Below are 21,320 nucleotides of genomic sequence, written 5' to 3'. Positions count from 1 at the left end.
AAAAATTAAATAATTGCTTTCTGGCTTGTTGCGGTTAACCCGGGCGCCGTGTGGAAGCAGCAGCGGGTCCCGACACCACAGCCCGCCTTCTCCCAACGCCACACGCCGGGCGCCGCTTACACCGGCGGCAGGGGCGGAGCTTGGGTGGGGGCGTGGCCACGGCGGCGGCTCCGCCCACCCGCGCGGCACGTCCTCTCTCCCCCGGAAGCCTCGCGAGAGTTGCCCCCGCCCTCCGGAGCGCGGGGGAGGGGGGCGGGCGCTGTTCGCGCGTGCGCGGGGCGGGTGCCGGCCGTTCGCAGGGGAGGCGCCATTTTGGGCCTGTGCGAGGCGGGCGAGTGGTGGTGGTGGTGGCGGCAGGCGGCGGGCCCTAGCGGCGAGCGTTGCTGTGCTGGGGGCTTCGCTTCGCCGCCAGCCCGCGGGGCCTCGGCGGGGAGGCGGGGCCGGCGGCCCGCCATGGAGAGCGAGTACTACGGCGGGGATCAGTCAGGTAACGGCGTGGGAGCGTCCCTGGCGGGAGGGACGCCGGGGCCTGTGAGGGAGTGTGGTGGGCACCGCGGGGATCGTCCTGCGCGGGCCGCCCGGCGGACGCTCCCGGGGTCCTCCGAGCTCACGGTGGTGTCGCGTAGCGACGGCGGAGTCATGCCCGGCCCCGCGGAGGGTGCGCCGGGCCGGGCCCGGGGGTGACATCGGCGGGGCCAGGCCGGATCCGCTGGCGCGATCGCAGCACAGCGGCCGCCTTACTATTAATTCGGTGTTTTGATCAGTGTATGTGTCACTGCTTGTGTGCACGTTGTGAGTAGTTTTGTGATCTCTTCGGGGGGTGTCTGTGGTGGGTTTGTTCCTGTTCCGAACATTCCCAGTAGAAATCCTCCATTTCTCTGTATTGGTGCACTGTTAGAGAGCCCGACTGTAGCACTGCCTGGTTCCCCGTTCTGTGAGTGCTCTGTTCGCTCCCTGTCTGCTGTCAGTGCCCTTTTAAACACTGGGAGATGTCGCTGAGTTTTACTTTTCTTTTCTTAACTTCGGAGCAGATGATGGTGGAGCTACTCCAGTGCAAGACGAACGAGATTCAGGTTCTGATGTTGAAGATGAAGGAAATGAGCAGCATTCTGGATCTGAGAATGGAAGTGTAGGGCACCATTCAGAGGTACTACTGAGACTTTGTCTAGATAAAGATTACTGCTCTGTTAATTGGTTATTTTTTTCTTTTTTTATTTAAAGAGACATTCTTTTAACTGACCCTTACGTACTTATTCAGTTGTTCTTCAGGGTCCTGTCTGACAAAACTTTACTTCCAGAAGGAAGTGTGTCAGATAATCTCTTGACTAATAAGCAGGATAGGTTACTTCTTACTTTTCTTCTTAATAGTTATAATAGCATTCACGGTGTTGTACTAGAAGGTGTTTAATATTGTAATACTCAATTGCCAGAAGATAAACTTTTTGGGTTGTAAGGAATAGATTACGAGGAATTTGGAATTTTACCTCAGATTCTGCACAGTAATGTCAAACCAGACATTATGGAAACATAGATTTCCTTACCAAGGAAGAAATGCTCTTCCATCTTTCCTCTCAGATGTGAGTGTTGACTCTCAGGTCTATTTTGCGCTATGTTTTCACCTTGTTCTTTGCAAATGAGTAGGTCTCCATGTGGAACAGGAGCAGGTTAAGCTTTCTAAATGGGATCTTTTCTTCCTCTGAACAAGTTCTTGCTTCAAGAAGCTTGCATCATGAAAAGGGTGGTAATACTTTGATCCAGAGTTGTGTTTGGGGGAGAGGCACTTAACTTGTGGATTGACCGTTTTGGTTGTAAAGAGATTCTGATAAAAGTGAAGGTTCCCTTTAGATTTCTGGGTCAGTTCTGTAGTTAATCTTAATTTGGGGGAATTTTTGTGGCTTGAAATAGAATTACCTCAGGCCTCACTGGGAAGGAACAGTTTAGGCCCGTGAACTCATGTCTTCTGCTAGCAAAGTTATATTTTGGAGAACTTTTTGATACTCATAAAACCTGTAATCAATGCCATTTCATTCTGTTCTGTGTATTTTGTTGCACTTTACGTAAAGATCGACGCTGGGTTTTCAGTGATTATACATTTTAAAAATTGCTTAAAATGCATAATGTGATATACTGCAGCAGGCAGATGTGTCAAAAAGCTCAACTCTGCTGTGGTATAACTTGCAATCTTGTTCTTTTTTTTTCTCTCCACCCCTTTATTGAATTCATGCTTCCCTCGGAGTTAGAAAGCAGATGAAGATTTTTGCATAAAACGAAAGTTCTTCCCATGTACTTTAATTTGGGTGTAAAGCAGATTTGGATTCTCTTATTTTTTAAAAGGGGTTGATGTTGTCAGGGGAGTTGGAAGTAGATGATCTTTAAGGCCCTTTCCAACCCTAACCATTCTATGATATTTACAATGGAAGAAATTGTTTTGGTGCCAACCAGCAATTCTTACTGCAAATAATCAGGAGTTCGGTGTGGGAGGAAATAATGTGTTTCAGCAAGGGATAAATAACTGTCATGGGGATTTAGTACTTCTGTTTTAATGAAGAAACCAAATATGGTGATGAGTGCATGGAGAGAGTCATGTTGCTGCTACAATAATGTTAAGCTTTTTCTGCTGTGTATGAAAACTTAGTCATTTGTTCTTACTCTTCTATCCTCCTGTGGGATTTTAATTTTACTGGCTGTGGCAAAGTAGTTGGAAATCTGGCCTAAAGAACAGGTAGTTGACTATTACTTACATCTTCAGCATGTCTTCTTCAGATTTAAATAACCAGAAAGCACTAGGACCTATTATGAGTGTTAACTGGTCCTCTTCATGTGTCTGCATTATTTTAAGGGCTTTGTTCTGTGATGGCTGTTGAATATTCATCTGTAGATAAAATGCTTCAGAAAGTTTGTTTAAAAAAAAACAAAACAAAACCCAAAGGAAAAAAAAAAAACCAAACTAAAACACCTTTCTGTCCGGTAGTAAATGTGAACGTTCAAGCCTTAGTACTTTATTTGATTCAGTTCAAATCATAAACATTTGAGTATTTTGTTTTCTTTTCTTATGAAGTCTTCCATTCTTAGTTTTCCCTACATCAAATTCAAAATACAATAATGTGGAGCAGCTGTCTCTGAAAGGAGTAGCTTTCAGTGATTTATCATATTATTTACCCAAAATATTTTCTCATCCTCTTATTTCCTTTATCTTTAGGAATATGTGGGAGGAATGACACTCAAAGGTAATAAAACCTTTGAGACAGCCTGATCAGTTAAGTCTATTTAATTACTGTTTCGTCTCTAAATTAGAACGCAAATGTAAAGAACTGAAGTTTTAAACTTTCAAACTTTTTTTTCAGGTTCTTAACTTTAAAGAAAAAGGGAATCCTGAGGAATTACTTATGTAGGTCTCAGGTATGTGGGTTTTTCTTTTCCACAATTCTTTTCTGGCTTTCCTTCCCCCAGTCCCACTTTATCTATAAATGTTCTCCTTGATGTCCTTACCAATTCTGCTTTAGACAAATAGAATTAGATAACACATAGTTTTAGTACAGTAATGAACATGGAATCACGTTTACAGTGTTTGTAAAAGCCAGGCTCTCATGGAAATCTTAGATTCTTACACTTTCACCAAGTCGCTGCTGTCTTCATGAATTAAGTTATGGTTTGACTGTGACTGTTAACAAATGTATACAAATATCTTACATTTCTGAAAAAAGAGAAACTTGCTGATCTGCCTATGATGGTTATGATGCCTCAGTTTAACAGTTGTCACTCATGAGATTGTAGTGGATGGGTCGATTTTGTTCAACTTCCTAAATTACCAAAGTAGTACCTCTTAAACATGGCTGCATGTTGATCCAATAAACTACTTGCTAACTGAAATTTTTATGTAGAAGGATAACACTGTAAATTTGATTTTGATGTATTCCTTATTTTATACTGTACTAAAGCCTCATGTTATAGAATTCTTTCAGTTAAAAAAAAAAAGGACATCTCAATTAAAATGTTTATAGATAAAGAGGAGGAAGAAAAGAAAGCAAAGGAATTAGAGAAAAATGCAGTAGCAAGTACCTGAGACCTACTTGTTTTTGAGGATATCTGATATTTTATTTGAAGTAAATATTTGGAAAAGGAAAAACAGGAGACTCCAAAATTGCATACTTGATTTCTTTGAAAACATCTTTTTAGAGACGAACTAGTTAAAAAAAAAAAAAAAAAAAAAAAAAAAAAAGAGGGGTGAAGGGGAGACTATCCTACAGAGTTCAGTCATCTTACTATGAAGTTGCGTGCACTTTTAGTATCAAGCATATTCCAAAACATTCACAGATTCATTAATTGCGTTCAGAAGACCTTCTCACTGATGGCTGTGGACGGGGCCTGTCTGTTCTGGTAGGCTCTGTCTCAGCTCTGCGTTGGAAGACGCTCAGTTCTGCTCATGTGCTGAGTCTGAGGTGTTGTGTGTCATCTCTCTGCTGGGTTTACTGGCTTGACGGATATAACTGTGTGCTTTTTGGGTTATCTCCAGTTGAGCTTTCCAGCCTCAGGACTAGAGTAGTTGGTGCCTGTCTGCCTAGTCTGTGTAGGGGCACCTGTGTCATTGAAGTGGTTCTTCTGCAGGTGATTATATCGCAGTAGAGTTCAGCTGCTGTAACCACTGTCATTCTCTGGTGCAGAGCACTGTATAATCACAGTGTGAGCTAATTAGGATGCATGTCTGCTCTCACTCCCCAAACATCTTTGTTCTCAAGAGTGATTGTCAGTTTGCAGTAACATTCAATATATTGTAAAGCACTTTGGTAGTAATGCTGTGTAATTGTAATGACTTTTTACCACATATTTTGCATAGGAAGTTCCTTGTAATTTAGTAATGTATTCTGCATAGGTAGATAAATAACCTGCAGCCACACTCCTGACCTTAGAAACATGGAAGAATCATTATGTATTCCAGTCGGGTTTTTAGTTTTGTTTACTTATTCACCAAAGACTTTCTAGGCTGGCAGTCTGGAAGGTGATGAGCCTAATAGTTTAAACAGGACTATTTGTATTGTTTTCCTTGGTTTTGTTTAGCAAAATCCCTTACTACTGCTGGCATAATTATTAGTACCTATCCAGCATTAGCCATCTGAAATCAAAAGAAGACAGACAAACAAATCAAAAATTATATGGTAGGAAAACAGGGATTAAAGAATTTCTGTTGTTGTAAACATCAATTTGAGTGTAGACCTCTACATTTCAATGACCTTAGCTGTAACACTGCTGTAAAATCTGTGTTTCCTGTTCTGCCTGCGGCTGTAGTTTTCTTTAATCTTAAATAATACAGTCAGAGAAAATACATCACATATACGTGTTGTTAGTTTATTTGGGAGATGCTGCGCGGGGGAGGGCAATGTAATTAATTTTTTTGTAAGAAAAAATGTAGTAAATAAAATCCCACAACAAGCTGAAAGCAGTTGAGTGCGCATGGTCTTCCTGAGCTGTGCATCCTCAGTTTTGTAACTCCTTGATCTTCATGTTTAATTCTTTAAAATTCCAAATTCAAGTTTTAACAGAACCATGTTTCCTTTCTGTGAGGAGAACTGAGAAATGCTGAGGAACGCCATCGGCATGATGCAGAAGACTAGCATCACTGTAGAGACAGGGACCAGCAGTAGAGAGAAAACTACTCACTCTGATTACCACAGCAGCTCTTTTTTAGTTAGCATTAAGTAATATGGAAATAACAAAGTAGTATTTGAGGTGCGTGTTTTAAAATTATGTAGTCCTAATTTTTTTCCATTGTGCAGTAACTTTCTGTTAGTGATTCTGCAGTAATTTAGAAATGAGTATTTTATCAAGTGCTAGCCAAGGGAATTAATGTATAAGGTCCAAAATCTTAAAAAGCAGTGTTATTTACCATCTAGTATAATTCTGGAGGGAGTAGTTCCTAAAAGCAATTAAAATTAATTTTATTTAAAATTCCTTCTTAATAATGCATTCTAAATATTAATAGTATTGTTTGTTGTAGGTATTGGATAGATAGACCTGCATTATTTTTTTATGGCTCTGAATGTGGGAGTAGAATGACTGTAGAATATAAAAATAGCTAGAAAGTTTGTCTTTCCAAGGAAATTAAATTGCTGACAAAAAAAAAAAAGATATGGAAGCTCCAGGATATATAGGTCTTAAAGTATCTCCTAGGATAATAAATACTCAGTTTGCAAATATGCTAGTGGAGGGAGTCTATAGCTGAGACAAAATGACCCTTGAGGAAAGCCTGGCTGAAGAGTTGAGTATGTAGAAAAGAAGCTTCTTTTCAGTTGAAAACGGGATTATGTGACAGTGACTGAGAGGTGTACTGAGTTAATGAAATGAGTGTTCAAGAGTCTCGTTTTGTTTTCTCGGCAAATGCAATTGAGATTTTTCTTTCCAACTAGAAATTTGATGTTGTAGGAGAGATAAAACAAGATGTTGTCAGTAATGATATTGGCAGGTGGCTTGTGAAAGGTTTTTCCAAAAATGGAAATCAGTATTTTTTGCCATGTAGAAAAAGATATATAAAGGATTGTGTTTCAATTCTAAAGCTTTAAGGAGATTGCTGTATTTGCGTGTAGGTTATCTTAGGTGTCTGGGTAGGCATGGGAGCTATCAGCTTAAGGGAGAGAAGCAATGAATCTGTTCTTAGTGTCTTACACACTGAAACATAAAACTTGTTAACAATAATACTCTGAAAGCTCTGACTAAAACTTTGTTCCTGTTTTTTGGTAGGCTTTTGGTCTTGATGTGTTCTTAAATGTTTCCCTGGCAAAGCAGGAAAGGGCACGAGCTCTTTTGAGCTTCACTTGGAAAGTAATGCAAGTACAGTTTCAGTAAAATGTATTTCATACAAAAAAACATTGCTCTGAGATCTCAAGAAAAAGAAAGCTACAAGTGTGAGATACTGTTTCTTGCCTTACTACTGGGGATTTGGACTAAACCCTTTGAAGACCTGACTTTTTTTTAGAAAAAAAAAAAAGCACTAAGCATTTACCCTTGAGGAAATGGACCCTTCTTAGACATGTTTGAGTGATTTTTAAATTCTGTTACCATTTCCAAAATATGATTGACCTGCAGGCTGGACCGACTTCCATTGATCTCTTAATATTTTTCTTGATCTGAAGTATTTGATAGTCCGTTAATGCAAATTGTCTAATAATTATTTCTGTATAGAGAGTATTTCAGTTTGCAGTACCTTGGGTAATCAAATTGGAGGAAGGACAGGCAAAAATTCAGAACGTTTTTGTTTACTTTTTAAGGGTTTTTTTGGTTAGTCGCCTGAGATTGTTTTTCTCTTTCAGAATGAACACAGTGATGGAGAAGATGATGGGCAAATGGGAGAGTCTCATATGACAGACTCTGAAAATGAAGATATCCCAAGGCAGAAGGACAGTGACTCAGAAAATGAGGAGCCTCCAAATCACAATGTAAGTGATTCAGACAATGAAGCAGCTCATGGAGGGAAAGACAGTGATTCTGATACTGAGGACCATCCAAATCGGCATTTAAGTGACTCTGAAAATGAAGATGCCTTAAATCATCGAGCAAGTGACTCTGAAAATGGAGAACCCCACAGGAATCACAGTAGTGATTTTGAAAATGAGGAATCACACAAGCAGCCGGCCAGCGACTCAGAGAGTGAGGAGCTCCACAAGCAGCCGGCCAGCGACTCAGAGAGTGAGGAGCTCCACAAGCAGCCGGCCAGCGACTCGGAGAGCGAGGAACTCCGCAAGCAGCCGGCCAGTGACTCGGAAAGCGAGGATGTTACCAGACACAAACAAGAAATAGAGTCCGAGGACAGTGACGGCGAGGACAGGAAGGAGGAAGTGCAGAATGATTCTCATCATTCAGATAATGAACATGTAAGGGAAGGATTCCAGGGCTCTGACAGTGAAGAGGAAGCTCCTAAGAGACGAAAAATAGCAGACAGTGATGAAGAAGAGAAAGAGGAGGAGAAGACAGTGAAAAGGAAAACAGCTATCCTGTCCGACAGTGAGGATGACAGTGAGAAAACACGTAAGGAACTATAGTGTGAAAATAAAAATGTGATGTTACAAGCAGTAGCGTTAGAGTTAAATCACTGTTTTTATGTGAAGAAAGCATCTAAGATAAATACGAAACCATAAAGCAAATTTGGTTTTAGAGGACAACTGCGTTTTGGAAGCTATTGTTCTAACTGCATTTCCGTGTGAATCTAATACTTTCGAGTAATAAGTAGGCCTAACAGAAGTAAAAGAGAAGATTGCAGTGATCTTGCTTTATACTGGCATCTGTTGTCATGTTGGTTATTCCTGTTAGTCGTTTCTGTACTTTGTTGTTATTTCTCCAGTTATTTTTTCCTGGTTTTTTTTTTTTTCACATACTGGGGGTGAGATTCAGTTTTGAAATTACAAGTTTTTGTGGATAGATGTGATATATGGAAACTTCAGGTACTGATTGGATAAAATAGAATTTAGAATTGATTTTTTTTTTTTAAGAAATGGCAATGATTTTGTGTAGGAAGGCTAGTCTGCTTCCCTCTTGTCAAAATCAAATTTGAGAGAATAGTTTTTTGAGAGTACCAGTTGTCACCTCTGTTACTAGGATACGTAGTAATGCTCCTTTCTCTTTGCAGCTGCAAAAAAGGTACGAATTCTTTCGGATGTCGAAGAATCAGATAGTGATGCTGCTTCAGAGAAGTCTGACAAAAGGAAGAAAAATATTGTATCAGATAGTGAGGAAGAAGAAGAAGAAAGAAAAGAGAATGCTGGGAAGAAAAAAGAAGAGAAAGATCTGTTTGGCAGTGACAGTGAATCTGGAAATGAACAAGAGTAAGTGCTTCTGGGAATGTGAATTCCTTCAGGGTTGCAGATAATGAGACTGATCGTGAATGGAAAATGGATGAATCCCAGCCAGAGAACGATTGTCCACCTTCAGTGGTGGTGTGAAGAGGAAGGTTGGTAGTAGGAGGCAGAATGAAAGGTGGATCTCCACACGGTCATTGGAACTTTTGCAGAAAGTGCACTTCTCACTGTTCCAGTCTAAATAGATAAATGTTACTGTTGCCTTCACAGGAACCTGATTGCAGATATATTTGGAGAATCTGGTGATGAAGAAGAGGAGGAATTTACAGTAAGTGTTCTTGTGGATGTCTCTTGTTTACTTGCTAGATCTGATCTTCATGGGGAGGTACTCCAGAATGACTCTTTGGGTTGGAACTCATTCAAGGATATGCTGTAGCTGGAGGGAAGCTTTGTGTTTGCTGGGCTCTCTGACGTAGTCGTTGGATTAAATAATATGTACAGCTCTTCTGTTGGCAGAGTTACTGGTGTGAAAGTCACAAGTGGAATTAGGAAGCCTTTGTTCCTCTTTCTTCTAGATCCTCTGCAGATTTACCTAAAGCTTTTCAAGTGTCAGGTGCCTGAGTAGATGGTTAATCTTAGTCCATGCACTGATTTCCACTGTCTTTACCCATCAGGGTTTTAACCAGGAAGATTTGGAGGAAGAGAAGGGTGATGCGGACATGAAGGAGACAGCAGATGAATCGGACTCTGATGATAATATCAAAAGAGGGAAGCAGTAAGTCCATATGTTACGTACTCCTTTGGCAATAGCAAATGGAAGATTTTAGTGAAAGGGCTCCTCCAGAGACTGCATAGACTTCTTGGTTTAGAAAGGCATAGGACTGTTTCTTCAGAAATTTTGTTCTCATAAACTGCGACAGAAGGTCCTCTCTCAGCTTTTAGAGTTCAGTCACTTGTCAGTCTGTATCAGATTACTTATGCTGCTTCAAAGAACAGTATTTCATCAAAACCTGAGGGAAACTGATGTCTAAGCAAACAAACATCTAACTCTGCTTTTAGCAGTTCAGGATTGGAGTCACAGGTGTGTTTCTCTGCTGGTGACTTTCCATCAGGATGTTTCATCTTTCCTTTCTGTCCACTCCTGTAGTGTCAGAGCAGTGTTACTGCAGGTACAGGCAAGCTAAATCCTTGCCAGCATCAGTGACAGCTTTAGCACATTTTAAACTCTGGATATTATATGTGTGCATGTTGTTAGGTATTTCTGCAAGATCTTGTAGATTTCAGAGGGCATCTCAGAGACACCGAAGCCCTTTGCTAATTTCCTGGTTTGTATATCAAGGGTAACTAATTATTTTAGAGGGACATTGAGACATAATGCTTGTGGATTTATTGGAGAATTTTTGAAAGGTTATGCTACAGAAATACAAAATTATTTCCTACAAAGACAGTAAGCTCGACCCTGTTTTGACCTTCAGCAAACTCTCTTCTTGCATTTCAGCATGGACTTCATGTCAGATTTTGACATGATGCTGCAACGAAAGAAGAGTATGAGTGGCAAGCGTAGACGAAACCGTGATGGTGGAACTTTCATTAGTGATGCAGATGATGTGGTCAGTGCTATGATTGTGAAGATGAACGAAGCTGCTGAGGTGAGTTTTCCAGGGTCCACAGCCTAGTTCCATTCCATGGGAGAATCTTGTGATCAGCAAAATACAGAAATCTGACTGGTACTCAGGAGGAGTAATCTGTACACTATGAAAAGTGTACACTGGAGAAGAGGAGGCTCCGGGGAGACCTTATAGCAGACTTCCAGTACCTAAAGGGGGCCTACGGGAAAGATGGGGAGGGACTCTATCAGGGAGTAGAGCAATAGGACGAGAAGAAATGGTTTTAAGCTGAAAGAGGGGAGATTTAGATTGGATGTGAGGAAGAAACTCTTTGCTGTGCGGGTGGTGGGCCCGTGGCCCAGGTTGCCCAGAGCAGCTGTGGCTGCCCCATCCCTGGAGGTGTTCAAGGCCAGGTTGGACGGGGCTTGGAGCAGCCTGGGCTGGTGGGAGGTGACCCTACCCAGGGCAGGGGGGTGGGACTGGGTGGTCTCTAAAGTCCCTTCCAACCCAAACCATTGTAAGATTCTATGATTCTGAAAGCTTCCAGTATGCAAATTACTGATTAAATGTTATTTTGCTATTCTGAATTAAAAATATTTCTTCCATTAAAATTTGGAGAAAATATTTATTCATTTTAAAGATTAAAATTAGTTGACTTGGTAAACCTTGATGAGCTGAGATCAGCTGTCCTGTAAAAAAGGGCTAAATATGTGTTCTATAATATATGTAAAGAAGTATGTGAAACACTGAAAGGGACTATGTTTTAATTTCATCATATAACTACTAGCATATGTGTTTGTTCCTGAGAAGAACCCTTTTCTAAAGTGTTTGAATGCCAATACTTCGGTGTAGGTTATGGTAGAGCAACAGAATTATGAGAAGTTCTGCCTGTGAAGTTCTGTCTTGAGACTTTCCTGTTTTTTGAGATGATTGCCAAATGTTTCAAATGAAGCCATAAAGTTTGAAATACTGGAGAGAAGGAAGAGCTGAGCTCTGGTACTGCAGTGGCTTCAGTTCTCTAGCATGTGCGTGTCAAACCATTCTGGGGCATGAAGAGGGGCAGAGGGGCATTTAGAGAATCTCCTCCCTTGCAGTGAAAAATAAAGCATTGTGCAGAAAGAGCCCTCAGTGGATTAAGACAAGTGGAAAGGAATTACCACAGCAGTGGCATTATGGCTGTGGATGATAGTGCCTTTGAAACACAGACTTTGTTTTAGTACATGATGCACATTTACATGCTCTTACGTTACTTCATCCTAAAGCTCAAGGTTATCCCGTTACATTCTTAGCTGAAATTAATAGGCGTATTCTCATTTTTTGTTGTTTTGGTGAGCTATTTTTCTGTTGTTTGGGTGAGATTTTACTAACAAAGTTTCTAGGTTAGCTATGAAGTAGAAAAACATGTTATTTTGGGGGGAATCTCCTAATATGATGCTTTTAAGGAAAACGTTGACTAATGTGGGGGAACCCTCTTTTAAGGGAATTCGTCAGGTTGATGAACAGGTTGCCAGAGAGGTGGTAGATGCCTGATCCATTCAAGGCCAGGTTGGACAGGGCTCTGATCTAGTTGAAGATGTCCCTGCTCATTGCAGGGGGGTTGAACTAGATGGACTTTAAAGGTCCCTTCCAACCTATTCTATGACCATATAATGTGTTTTGGGGCTGTAAGAAGATGGAGCAGGGTACAAAGTTAGGGTAATCCTGCCAAAGTTGCCCTTCTTGTTTAATAGACTTTTTCCTGTAAGTGTCGTAAGGGATGAGAGTTGCTGATTTCTTTTGATTAACTTGCACTTTTTCAACTCCCCACAGGAGGATCGACAGCTGAATACACAAAAGAAACCAGCATTAAAGAAATTAACTTTGCTACCAACTGTAGTTATGCATCTTAAAAAGTGAGTTGTCATTCTCCCAGTTAATTATGATCTTGGGCAATATTAAGAATTTGGTAGATTTTATAGGGTGACATTACAGTGGTGCTGAGTATGCAGGGAAACACTTTTATTTCTTCCAAGTAAATGCTAGAGCTATGTGGCCCCAAAAACCTAAAATTCTACCCAATTCTACCTGTTAATTTAAATGAAACAAATTCAAACGCATTATTGTGCTAAAGGAACATCACACTTCAAGATTTTGATGTATTATATAATATTGTGGCTTCTCTTTACTTTAAACTTTCTAGGCAGGACCTCAAAGAAACTTTCATCGATAGCGGTGTTATGTCTGCCATCAAAGAGTGGCTTTCTCCTCTTCCAGACCGAAGTCTGCCAGCACTAAAGATACGAGAGGAGCTTCTGAAGATCCTGCAAGAGGTTTGAAACTGATACTTAACCACGTTTGATTTGTGTTTTCTCCATGGTTTTAGCAGCACATGCTTTAGGGAAATGTTTGGTGATAAAAGTACTGTAGGCTGCTACCAATGGATCATGCAGTGAAATACAGAAGGAAGCAAACTGCAAAATGGATGTGTTTGTTTTAAAGGCGGTGTTGTTTTAATGAGTCTTTCTTATGTTATTGATGTGCTGTTTAGCTGAACAAAATTTGGCTAGGGAACTTCAGGCACTCAATTGTTGTTATAAAAATTTTGCCCATGTTCTTGACAAAGTGAATAGCTTTGCTAAGAGCGTGCCAGAAGACGTTTCTGAGAGTCTCAGGTGAACTACGCACATGAAGTTCTCTACCCTCTCTTAGGGAGTTATGTGCTATGTCATTTCTAGATTCTTGATAATTTGAAGCTGTTTAGTCACTGTCCCTTGTTCTCAGTGGCTCATACACTGTGATTGATCACTTTGTCTTTGCTGCATTCATAAAATAAGCGTGGCATAGTCCTGATAGTGAAGTAGAAGTGCAGTTTTTCTTGCAGCACTGCTATCTGGCTTTATTTGATTGAAGCTCTAGACGTATTTCTTGGTGAGAATTTGCAAGAGGCCTGTCTGAATTTAGATTATTTGGCCTCGCCTGCCTGTTGATATGCAAAGTGTGCAGTTCCCTGTTGGACGAGCTGTTTGTTGGTTTAGTGCAGAGTCACTTGCTGTTTATCCCTGGGTTTTGCTCTCTGGTGGTCCTGTCTTTTTTCTGGCCTATTGAAGTGTGCAGTGCACCAGGAAGCTCGTCATGCTCAGTGTAGACTTTTAATGTTTGTAGCTAGGCTGATTACTTACGTGGCATTCAAGTTTTTATCTTTATAAAGGGAATGTTTTGAAGGCAGTAACTTGGTTCTTGGGTAATATAAGCAAAAGAGCATTTGCTTATATTATTATTTGCAAGTTTCTAGTTTTTGATGCTTGATACTTTAGCCAGTTCCTAGTGGGACAATGAAAAATACTAATTTTTTTCAAGCTTATTGTGAAGGTGTGTTTTTTGTCTTCTTCAAAGTTAACACCATTAACGTTCAGACGCCATTTCTTGCTATTTTGACTTTTCCTTTATCCCGCAGCTGCCCAGTGTGAGCCAAGAGACCCTGAAGCACAGTGGCATTGGACGAGCTGTGATGTACCTCTACAAGCACCCCAAAGAGTCGAGACCTAACAAGGATATGGCAGGGAAGCTAATCAGTATGTAAACTGGCCTTTGCCTTGTGTCAGTGAGATTTCACTGAAAATTTAATTTGCATCAGTCTTTCTGTTGGGTGTTTTTTGCTATTGTCTGTAGTAGAATTAATTCTGCAAAGCAAGAATCTCACTGACCTGTTTCTTCACTTCGTAGTGCTCTTAACAATTGCTGTTACATTAACTTCTGCATGCATGTTTTCTTGTTTCTTCCATTCTTGTTCTAAACCAGAGGATGGCATTTATTTTGCCCAGATTCTTTCTTGTCTAGTTTCCCAGGCCTCATGTATATGCTACAAAGTCAGGAAGGTGCTACCAGAGGACTGTTCCATGTACTTTAGAGAGATCTTGGATGACCGAAAGTTTACTTCTTAGACAGCTGTAGTCTTATGTGTAGTGCATTCCATCCTGAATGACTGCAAACTGATTATAAACTTGTTTGGTTCTTTAGGAACTATTTTGCATATTTCTAAAATATAGTATGCAGGAGTTCTGAGACTAAGTGTTCTAAGACCTGAGAGCGATTCTGAAAGAGCAGGCAACAGCACTAAAGAGACTTTCTGAATGAAAACTCTTTCTTGCTATCCATAAGGCTGGATTTTGCTGAAATATTAAGAGCTCAAAAATAATTTGTTGTGTTGAAAGGAAGCATAAGTACTTGCCATAAACTTTGAAAGCTGTATTTGGTCACCAGAATGGTTTGGAGATGAACTTCAGAGGCCTAGTGTTCCATTAACCAATATTTATTTATTTTTTTTTTTTTAATAGATGAATGGTCTCGACCCATCTTTGGCCTTACCTCAAACTACAAAGGTATGACAAGAGAAGAGAGGGAACAGAGAGATTTGGAACAGATGCCTCAACGAAGGAGATTAAGCAGGTAGGAGTAGCAGGCAAAAGCTTGAAATCCTTCTGTCTTTCTAAGACTCCAGCAAGGAAAAACAAAGTGGTGTGTAAATATTAAGGGCAATAAAAGGTTACTAAGTTATGACCTCTGTCTTCCCTTTTGCCACACTTGACTGTCTTTTAAAAGTACAGTCTTTCTCTGCGCCTATAAAATTTTATTTTTCTTGCAGCTCTGGTGGTCAGACTCCCCGCAGGGACCTGGAGAAAGTGTTAACTGGAGAGGAAAAGTAGGTTGGATTTCTTTTTTTTTAAATTTTTATTAGAGAAAAGTATTTTAGTGGTACTAACAATATTGCAGGGGTTTTGGAGATTTTAGAGGCAACGGTTATGCAGTGTGTTTCAGAAGCAGAACATGCTATATTGCTTGTACTTCTTTCTGTATAAGATTTATCTCTTAAAAATTGTATCTTTTTTTCTGCAGGGCTCTTAGACCCGGAGACCCTGGGTTCTGTGCCCGCGCGAGGGTGCCAATGCCCTCCAACAAGGACTATGTGGTCAGGCCCAAGTGGAATGTGGAGATGGAGTCCTCCAGGGTAAGCACGGTGGCGTGGGGATGGCTTAGTGACTCTGCCTTAAGCCTGGGAATCTGTCACCTTACTGCTGTCATTACTGTACAATATGGTGGTTCTTCTAAGTGTCTCTTCTAATTTGAGTAGACATTAAGTTCTGTTGTTGAGTGGGCTGTTTTGAGCTCATCAAATACTTTAATTCAGGTATTGTTTCTTTTACCAAAAAGAGATTTTTATGTTAACTCTATTCTAGAGTTTCTCTCTAGGGTAAGAATCTGATTACAGGCCTCTTATGTTAGAGCATTTAGAACTAAAGCTCTGCGATACAATATGTCACTGCTATTTTTACACCTCTCCCAGTTTTTGTATCATGTTCTTCTGATAATATTCCAGTTTTGGAAAACGTCAAGGTTTTGGTAAACATTAACAGTTTCAGTAGAGGCCTCTGCCTTGCTTTATTTGGTTCATCTGTCTACCTTGTACAGTTTACTTAAAAGCAGAGTACATGGTAGAACACATGTAAATGGAAGTAGTAATAATTACTGTGCTTTCTGCTGTTATCTCTCCTTCTGTGCATTAATTGAGATATTGTTTCTAGCCCGGGACTATTAAGAGAGGTATTAGTCGCTTGGAAAAACACAAGAGACGGTTTGCTGAACAGAAACGACTCAGCAAAGTGCATCGGGCCATCAAGTTCAGCATTGAAGGCAACAGGATGCCCCTGTAGCCATGACATTCTACCTTCCCCAAGTTTGAGAGGTATCCCTCGAGGGAGGTGTGAACAGTGCATGTGCTTCAGCTGTCGGCAGTTTGCACAAACAGGAAAGGAGTGTGTACACCCTAACTTAAACTTGGAAAACCCTCCTCGTATTCTCTGATGTCTGTACTGTGACCTAAAAGGGAACGTGTACAGGAGAAAATAGGCTGTAGCACGTAACATCTGCCATGATACCTGCCTCGACAGCTTCAGGGTACCCAAATGACAGGTATTAAATGAAAGTACCTGTACTCAAAAACAGCTTTGCACCACCTATGGTTCTGAATGCTGTTCCAACATACTGGGGTTCTCCAGATTAACCTGAACTGACACGCAGGAGTTCTCAGCCCTTAGTGCAGGACCTCATGTCACTGTATGCTGACCTCTGTGGCTGATGTTTTACTGGTACAAAGTAAGGTATTTTTCACACCTACATTTTCAAGAAGTTGAGTGATGTGAGACTTAACGGGGGGATTGACAGGAGGCAGAGAATGAGACCTCTGCAGACCAGGGACAGAAGGATCCCCGGCTGTGAATGCAGGGTGGAGGGAGATCAATCAGACATGCATCAGCGTGGGAAATGTTTTCACAATTTCTGGCCTGTATTTCAGTTCCACGAGCAGGGCTGCCACAAATGAACAGTGATAGGAAGAGGCTAGCACAAATGGTAGATAACTCTTTAGTTTAAGCTTCATATTTATTTGTTAAAAAAAAAATATTTTTTTAAAAATCACTGTGAAATTCCAGATATAATTTCAATGACTAGTGAATAGTTTTATGAATAAAGTTCATTTAAAATCAGTGTGACAGGAGCACCTTCCTCAGCGATGGGAACAAGAGGTTCGGTTTCTGATAGATGTTTTTTTGTCAGATATTAAGTAGCATGTTCTGGAGATCCCTGTTTCTCACAGACTTTAAAGGCGTGAAGTTTCCATCATTTATTGTTTCTGTGGTCTGCTTAGGGGAAATTGCTATCTGGGAAGCAATGGCTATGGATTGGAAGGTCCTTGCTATTTGTCTTCAGTGGCGTTTCTTTACAGTATCACTGTATTTTATCTGTGCAAAATAACTGTCGTGTCATCTCAGTTTTTAATTTGCAGTTAAAATACAGAGATGAAATGCAGTACATCCTCTAATAACTTGTATGGTCAGCCTGTGCATTTCTTTTGCTGCCCCCTCACCCCTTCTGTCTCTTGCTTTGTAAGTACTAATGGGTGACCTTTAAAATAAATAGCAGTTTGGAATTGATCTGTCAACTCAATCCACCTCAATTACTGTGTATTTGTATCCAAAACTCTTCCCCCAGAGGAAGCCTGTACGTGTGACGCCATAGCGCAGGATATTTCTGACACTAAACTCCAGCCAATATAGAAACAAAACTATTCCAGACTGTATAGTCAGCCAGCACGTCAACAGCTAACACTGTCATTAACCCTTGTAAGGTGAAAGCTTTCCTGTGTGGTGGTTGTGAGCACGACTACCTCCACATATGCGATGCTGATACTGGGGGAACCATTTTATCTGCTTTGTGGGGAGACAATGTGCGCACGCACGCGCACACACACACAAAATGAGCTGGAACCAGTGGCTTCATCACCTCCCTCTTGCAGATCTAACCTTGCATGCATTGCTTTTCTTGAACCTCTGGGACGTCTGCTTTTTTTCGGTGGTAATTATTAGTTTTATTTTTTAAGTTCCAGGGGACCTCTAAGAAAGGGGTGAGTCGACTGGACAAACAGATGCGGAAATTCACAGATATCAGGAAAAAAAGCAGATCGGCCCATGCAGTGAAAATCAGCATTGAGGGCAATAAGATGCCATTGTGACCCTTCACAGAATACCCCATGAGCTCTGCTGTAAGACAATACACCCATAGACTCTTTGGAGACATCTAAATTTTTTAACAACTTGTTTGGGTTTTTTTAGTGAATCTTTAAATTGTTGGTTCAGGTGCTGGTATAAGATGTTGTCTGAGGACTGTGAATATAGGGACTTCTTTCTCCTGATTGTATTTAAACTTGCTCATTTGTGTCCTTTGTACAGATCACTTATTTGTTGTATTGCAACACTTTAGACAATAAAACATCTTCTGTTTTTTCAGGGGGCTGTCTGTTGATTGCTTAAAAGAATGTGTGTGCTGACCGCCTGGTACGTGGAAAAGCTGCTAATTGTTAATTTTCTGTTTACAATTGTCCATTTCCTCTTTATTCAGTGCTTTTTTATATTAATCAGTTGTTCTGTCTTTGGGGATCTACATATATTGGTTTTCGTAAGAAATACTGACCATCTTCCACTGGAAGGATTTTTCATGAAAGCCTGGTAGAAAGTTCAAGAGAAGACCAGCAGACTGACCTCGACAATTCCAACAGCTCCCAGCTGAAATGGTTGACGTGAGACAGACAGCAGCGTTTCACTTCTATTGATCCTCTGTGCGAACAGCAAAGCCTTCAAGGGCGACTGCTATTGGCGAGCAAAGGGCTGCGGCGGATGGGCTAGAACAGAGCATTTCTAAAGCCAGCCAGCCTTTGGGCTGGAGGTCAGTGAGCCAGCTCAGGAAGACCCAGTAGCAGATCGCTGGGCACTTTCTTTTCGGGTGCTCTGTGCAGCACCAGATTGGCTGAGTGCAGCCTTTGCTGCAGGGCCCATACTGCGGTGACTGACTTTGTACGGTTGAAAGCCATGTCTTTTTTTTTCTTACGTTTTGCCTTTGGTATTTGGGTAGCTCAAACGGATAACTGTCAGTAAGAAAGTCTCCTTCGTTCCAGAGGAGCACAGCCCAAGTGCTGTAATGCGCGTTCTGTCGTTCTGGGAATTCTTTGAGGTAGGGGACTTAGAGGCACTTAGTACCTCTGGCATCTGCCAGCGCCGATAATGGAGAGAATGTAAGTAGGTGGGTGGTCACGTTTCAAATGTGCTCCTGTGAGACTGCGAGACTGCCGGTGATGGTGACAGCGCTAAATAAAGCTGTCTGCTGGGACACCAGGCAGAAACTGAGTGAGGATGAAGGAGGATGCCTGCACTGGATGGAGCCTGCTAAAGGAATTCTGTTCCTCGGACCACTTCAGCTGCTCTTACCAGGTAGGCCTGTGGCACAGTAACTGACCTCAGGCGTGTTTTTAGCATGTTGAGTTTCAAGGGTTTGGTTTTTTTTTTTTTTCCCCATTTTTAATCAATTTATTGAAAGCCGGGGAATTCCTTACTGCCGTACTGGAAGGTGCAACTATGTGAAAAAGAAGTGAATGGTGTTGAGCCGGTCATACCCAGGTTCCATTTGGCTCTGAAGGCCTGTAGTTAAGGGTGGGCTTTTTTCTCCTCCCTTTTTTTCTTGTAGTTCTCGTACTGCAGTTGTGGGGGACTCTGGGCTGCTTTTAAATCTTAAGTGATTGTTTCTTAAAGTACTGACCCGGGTGGTCTTGTGCAGTCCTAATACAGGTTCTTGCCATCCAAATGAATCACGTGCTCTCTGAGGCAAACGAGAAGGTTCTGTTTCTTGGGAGTTTTACAAGGCTTTGAACAAAGCTGAGGCGAGAACCAGTCATCGGTGTGAGTGTGGGGTTGGCTGGTGGTTTGTTTTTTAATTAAAACTTCGTGAATTGCAAGAAAGGTCACAAAATCAACACTGCTTTTGATATGGGTCACAAATACCAACAGAAAAGCAATAAGAAAGGCGATGCTGTGAAGATGGCAGTGTAGGTACTCAGAGGGATCATCAGTTGGGGACTGTTGGTCTGGCCCAGGGGTCTTTTAGTTCACTTGCATTTTTGGCATTCAGCACTTCAGTACATGAAGCTTCTTACAATGTGTGGGGAAATCGGCCTCTTGGGTGACAGAAAAGTTGTTTCTTGCTGTGGCGGTGTGTTGGCTTTTCCCCCCCATCAAGTGCGTTCACAAGTATTTCACATCTGAGTTACATGCTTTTCATCAAAAACTAGGAGAGGTAAATTGTGTACATGGGGCGGGGGGCAGCTTCAGAATAAAGAAAAAGGATTTTCTTACGGGGAAAAACTGTGACAAATGAAGAGTTCTGTTATTTGCTCCTTTTGCAGCGCTGTGTTGTAGTCCCTGCCCAGAGCAGGATGGGGGTGGGGGGAGCATGAGGCCCATCTGCCTGCCGTTCCCCACCAGCTGCCGGAGCTGAGCTGTGCCTGAGTAGGAGACACCTCGCAGCCCCCCACTAATAATTTATTCCTTTCAGAATTCTACCATACAATGCTTTCACGTTTCTCCAGCTGCAGCCAGGGGCGATTCCCTCTCAGACACTTTCTCCAGAACCGTTTGGAACACGATTCCATACAGATACTGGTTTTGTATCGGAAAACAACTGTATTTTAGTAAACTGACACGGAGCATGCCAAGAATGGGCACGCAGAGCTGGCGTGGAGTCTTTGGGATGGAAAAGGCACAGTTCAGAGGGAGAGCTGTAAAATCATAAATGGTATAGAGAAGATGGATAAATGAGTGACACAGGGTTAATTTCTCTTTCGATAATTTTACTTTTCAGCAAGGTCTCTTCTAATGCTTGGGAAAAATGCATGTTTAGGAGACTCTAGTGTCTGAATTTGTGAAAATACTTACTTTATAGCCAGCTCTGGTGTGTGGGTTTCAAGGTCTCAGTATTTTTGAGCTTGCCAGGTGTGGGGACGAGGAGCAGCGAGACCCAGGCACTTGACCCAAGCTGCCAACAGGGTTATTTCATACCATGAACAGCACATTCCACGTAAGTCAGAAAGTTTGCCGAGGAGTTCGCTCTCTCCCTTGATGGCGGCGGTCCAGAGAACTCCTTGCCCAGGTGCCAGAGCCCTGAGCCCTTCCCTTCCTCCCGCAGCCGCAGCACTCGCAGGGTCCCACAGTGGCTGTCCCTGCAGAGAGCGCACGGCTCCTGCTGGGGGAATGGGGTGAGGATAATCCTTTTATGTTTTATATTGGTATCAGTATTGGTTCTCTGACTGTTATTAATTACTTAGTTCTATTCTATTAAATCTGTTTATATCTCAACACCCGGGCTTCCTTGGTTTTTCCCCATTCCCCTTCCCCGGATGGGGAGGGCTCATAGGCTGAGAGAATAATTGTCTGAACGACGATAAATCGTGGTAGGTTCCTCAACTCGTAACGACAGAGAACAGCTCACGCCCCCTTCACGCCTACGCGCTACACACCTGAGCCGGGGAAGCTGCTCCTCGCCCAGCGCAACCAGGCTCTTTTCCAGAGCCCGG

At 41.7% G+C, this 21,320-nt stretch overlaps 1 protein-coding gene across 4 annotated transcripts; it reads left to right on the top strand.

Moving 5' to 3' along the window:
• Nucleotides 1–249: 249 nt before the first annotated feature.
• On the top strand, nt 250–18,207 carry IWS1 (interacts with SUPT6H, CTD assembly factor 1). 4 transcript variants are annotated; one of them, XM_074592388.1, is made up of 15 exons: nt 250–487; nt 1,032–1,147; nt 7,302–8,016; nt 8,615–8,810; nt 9,054–9,111; nt 9,458–9,558; nt 10,282–10,432; nt 12,200–12,282; nt 12,570–12,699; nt 13,824–13,941; nt 14,704–14,815; nt 15,012–15,068; nt 15,263–15,374; nt 15,949–16,109; nt 17,802–18,207. In XM_074592388.1, exons 1-14 carry the CDS (start codon nt 454–456, stop codon nt 16,075–16,077), a joined length of 2,112 nt encoding a protein of 703 aa, XP_074448489.1. In that variant the 5' UTR covers nt 250–453; the 3' UTR covers nt 16,078–16,109; nt 17,802–18,207. The 4 variants fall into 4 exon arrangements, with proteins under 4 accessions (XP_074448489.1, XP_074448487.1, XP_074448488.1 ...); XM_074592386.1 differs by lacking the exon at nt 15,949–16,109; XM_074592387.1 differs by having other exon boundaries at nt 15,949–18,207.
• Nucleotides 18,208–21,320: the final 3,113 nt, after the last annotated feature.

This window comes from Larus michahellis, chromosome 6 (assembly GCF_964199755.1).
Source record: "Larus michahellis chromosome 6, bLarMic1.1, whole genome shotgun sequence".
Classification (NCBI taxonomy): Eukaryota; Metazoa; Chordata; class Aves; order Charadriiformes; family Laridae; genus Larus; species Larus michahellis.
Note: the sequence above shows the minus strand (reverse complement) of the source record. Positions and strands in the feature narration are given on the sequence as shown.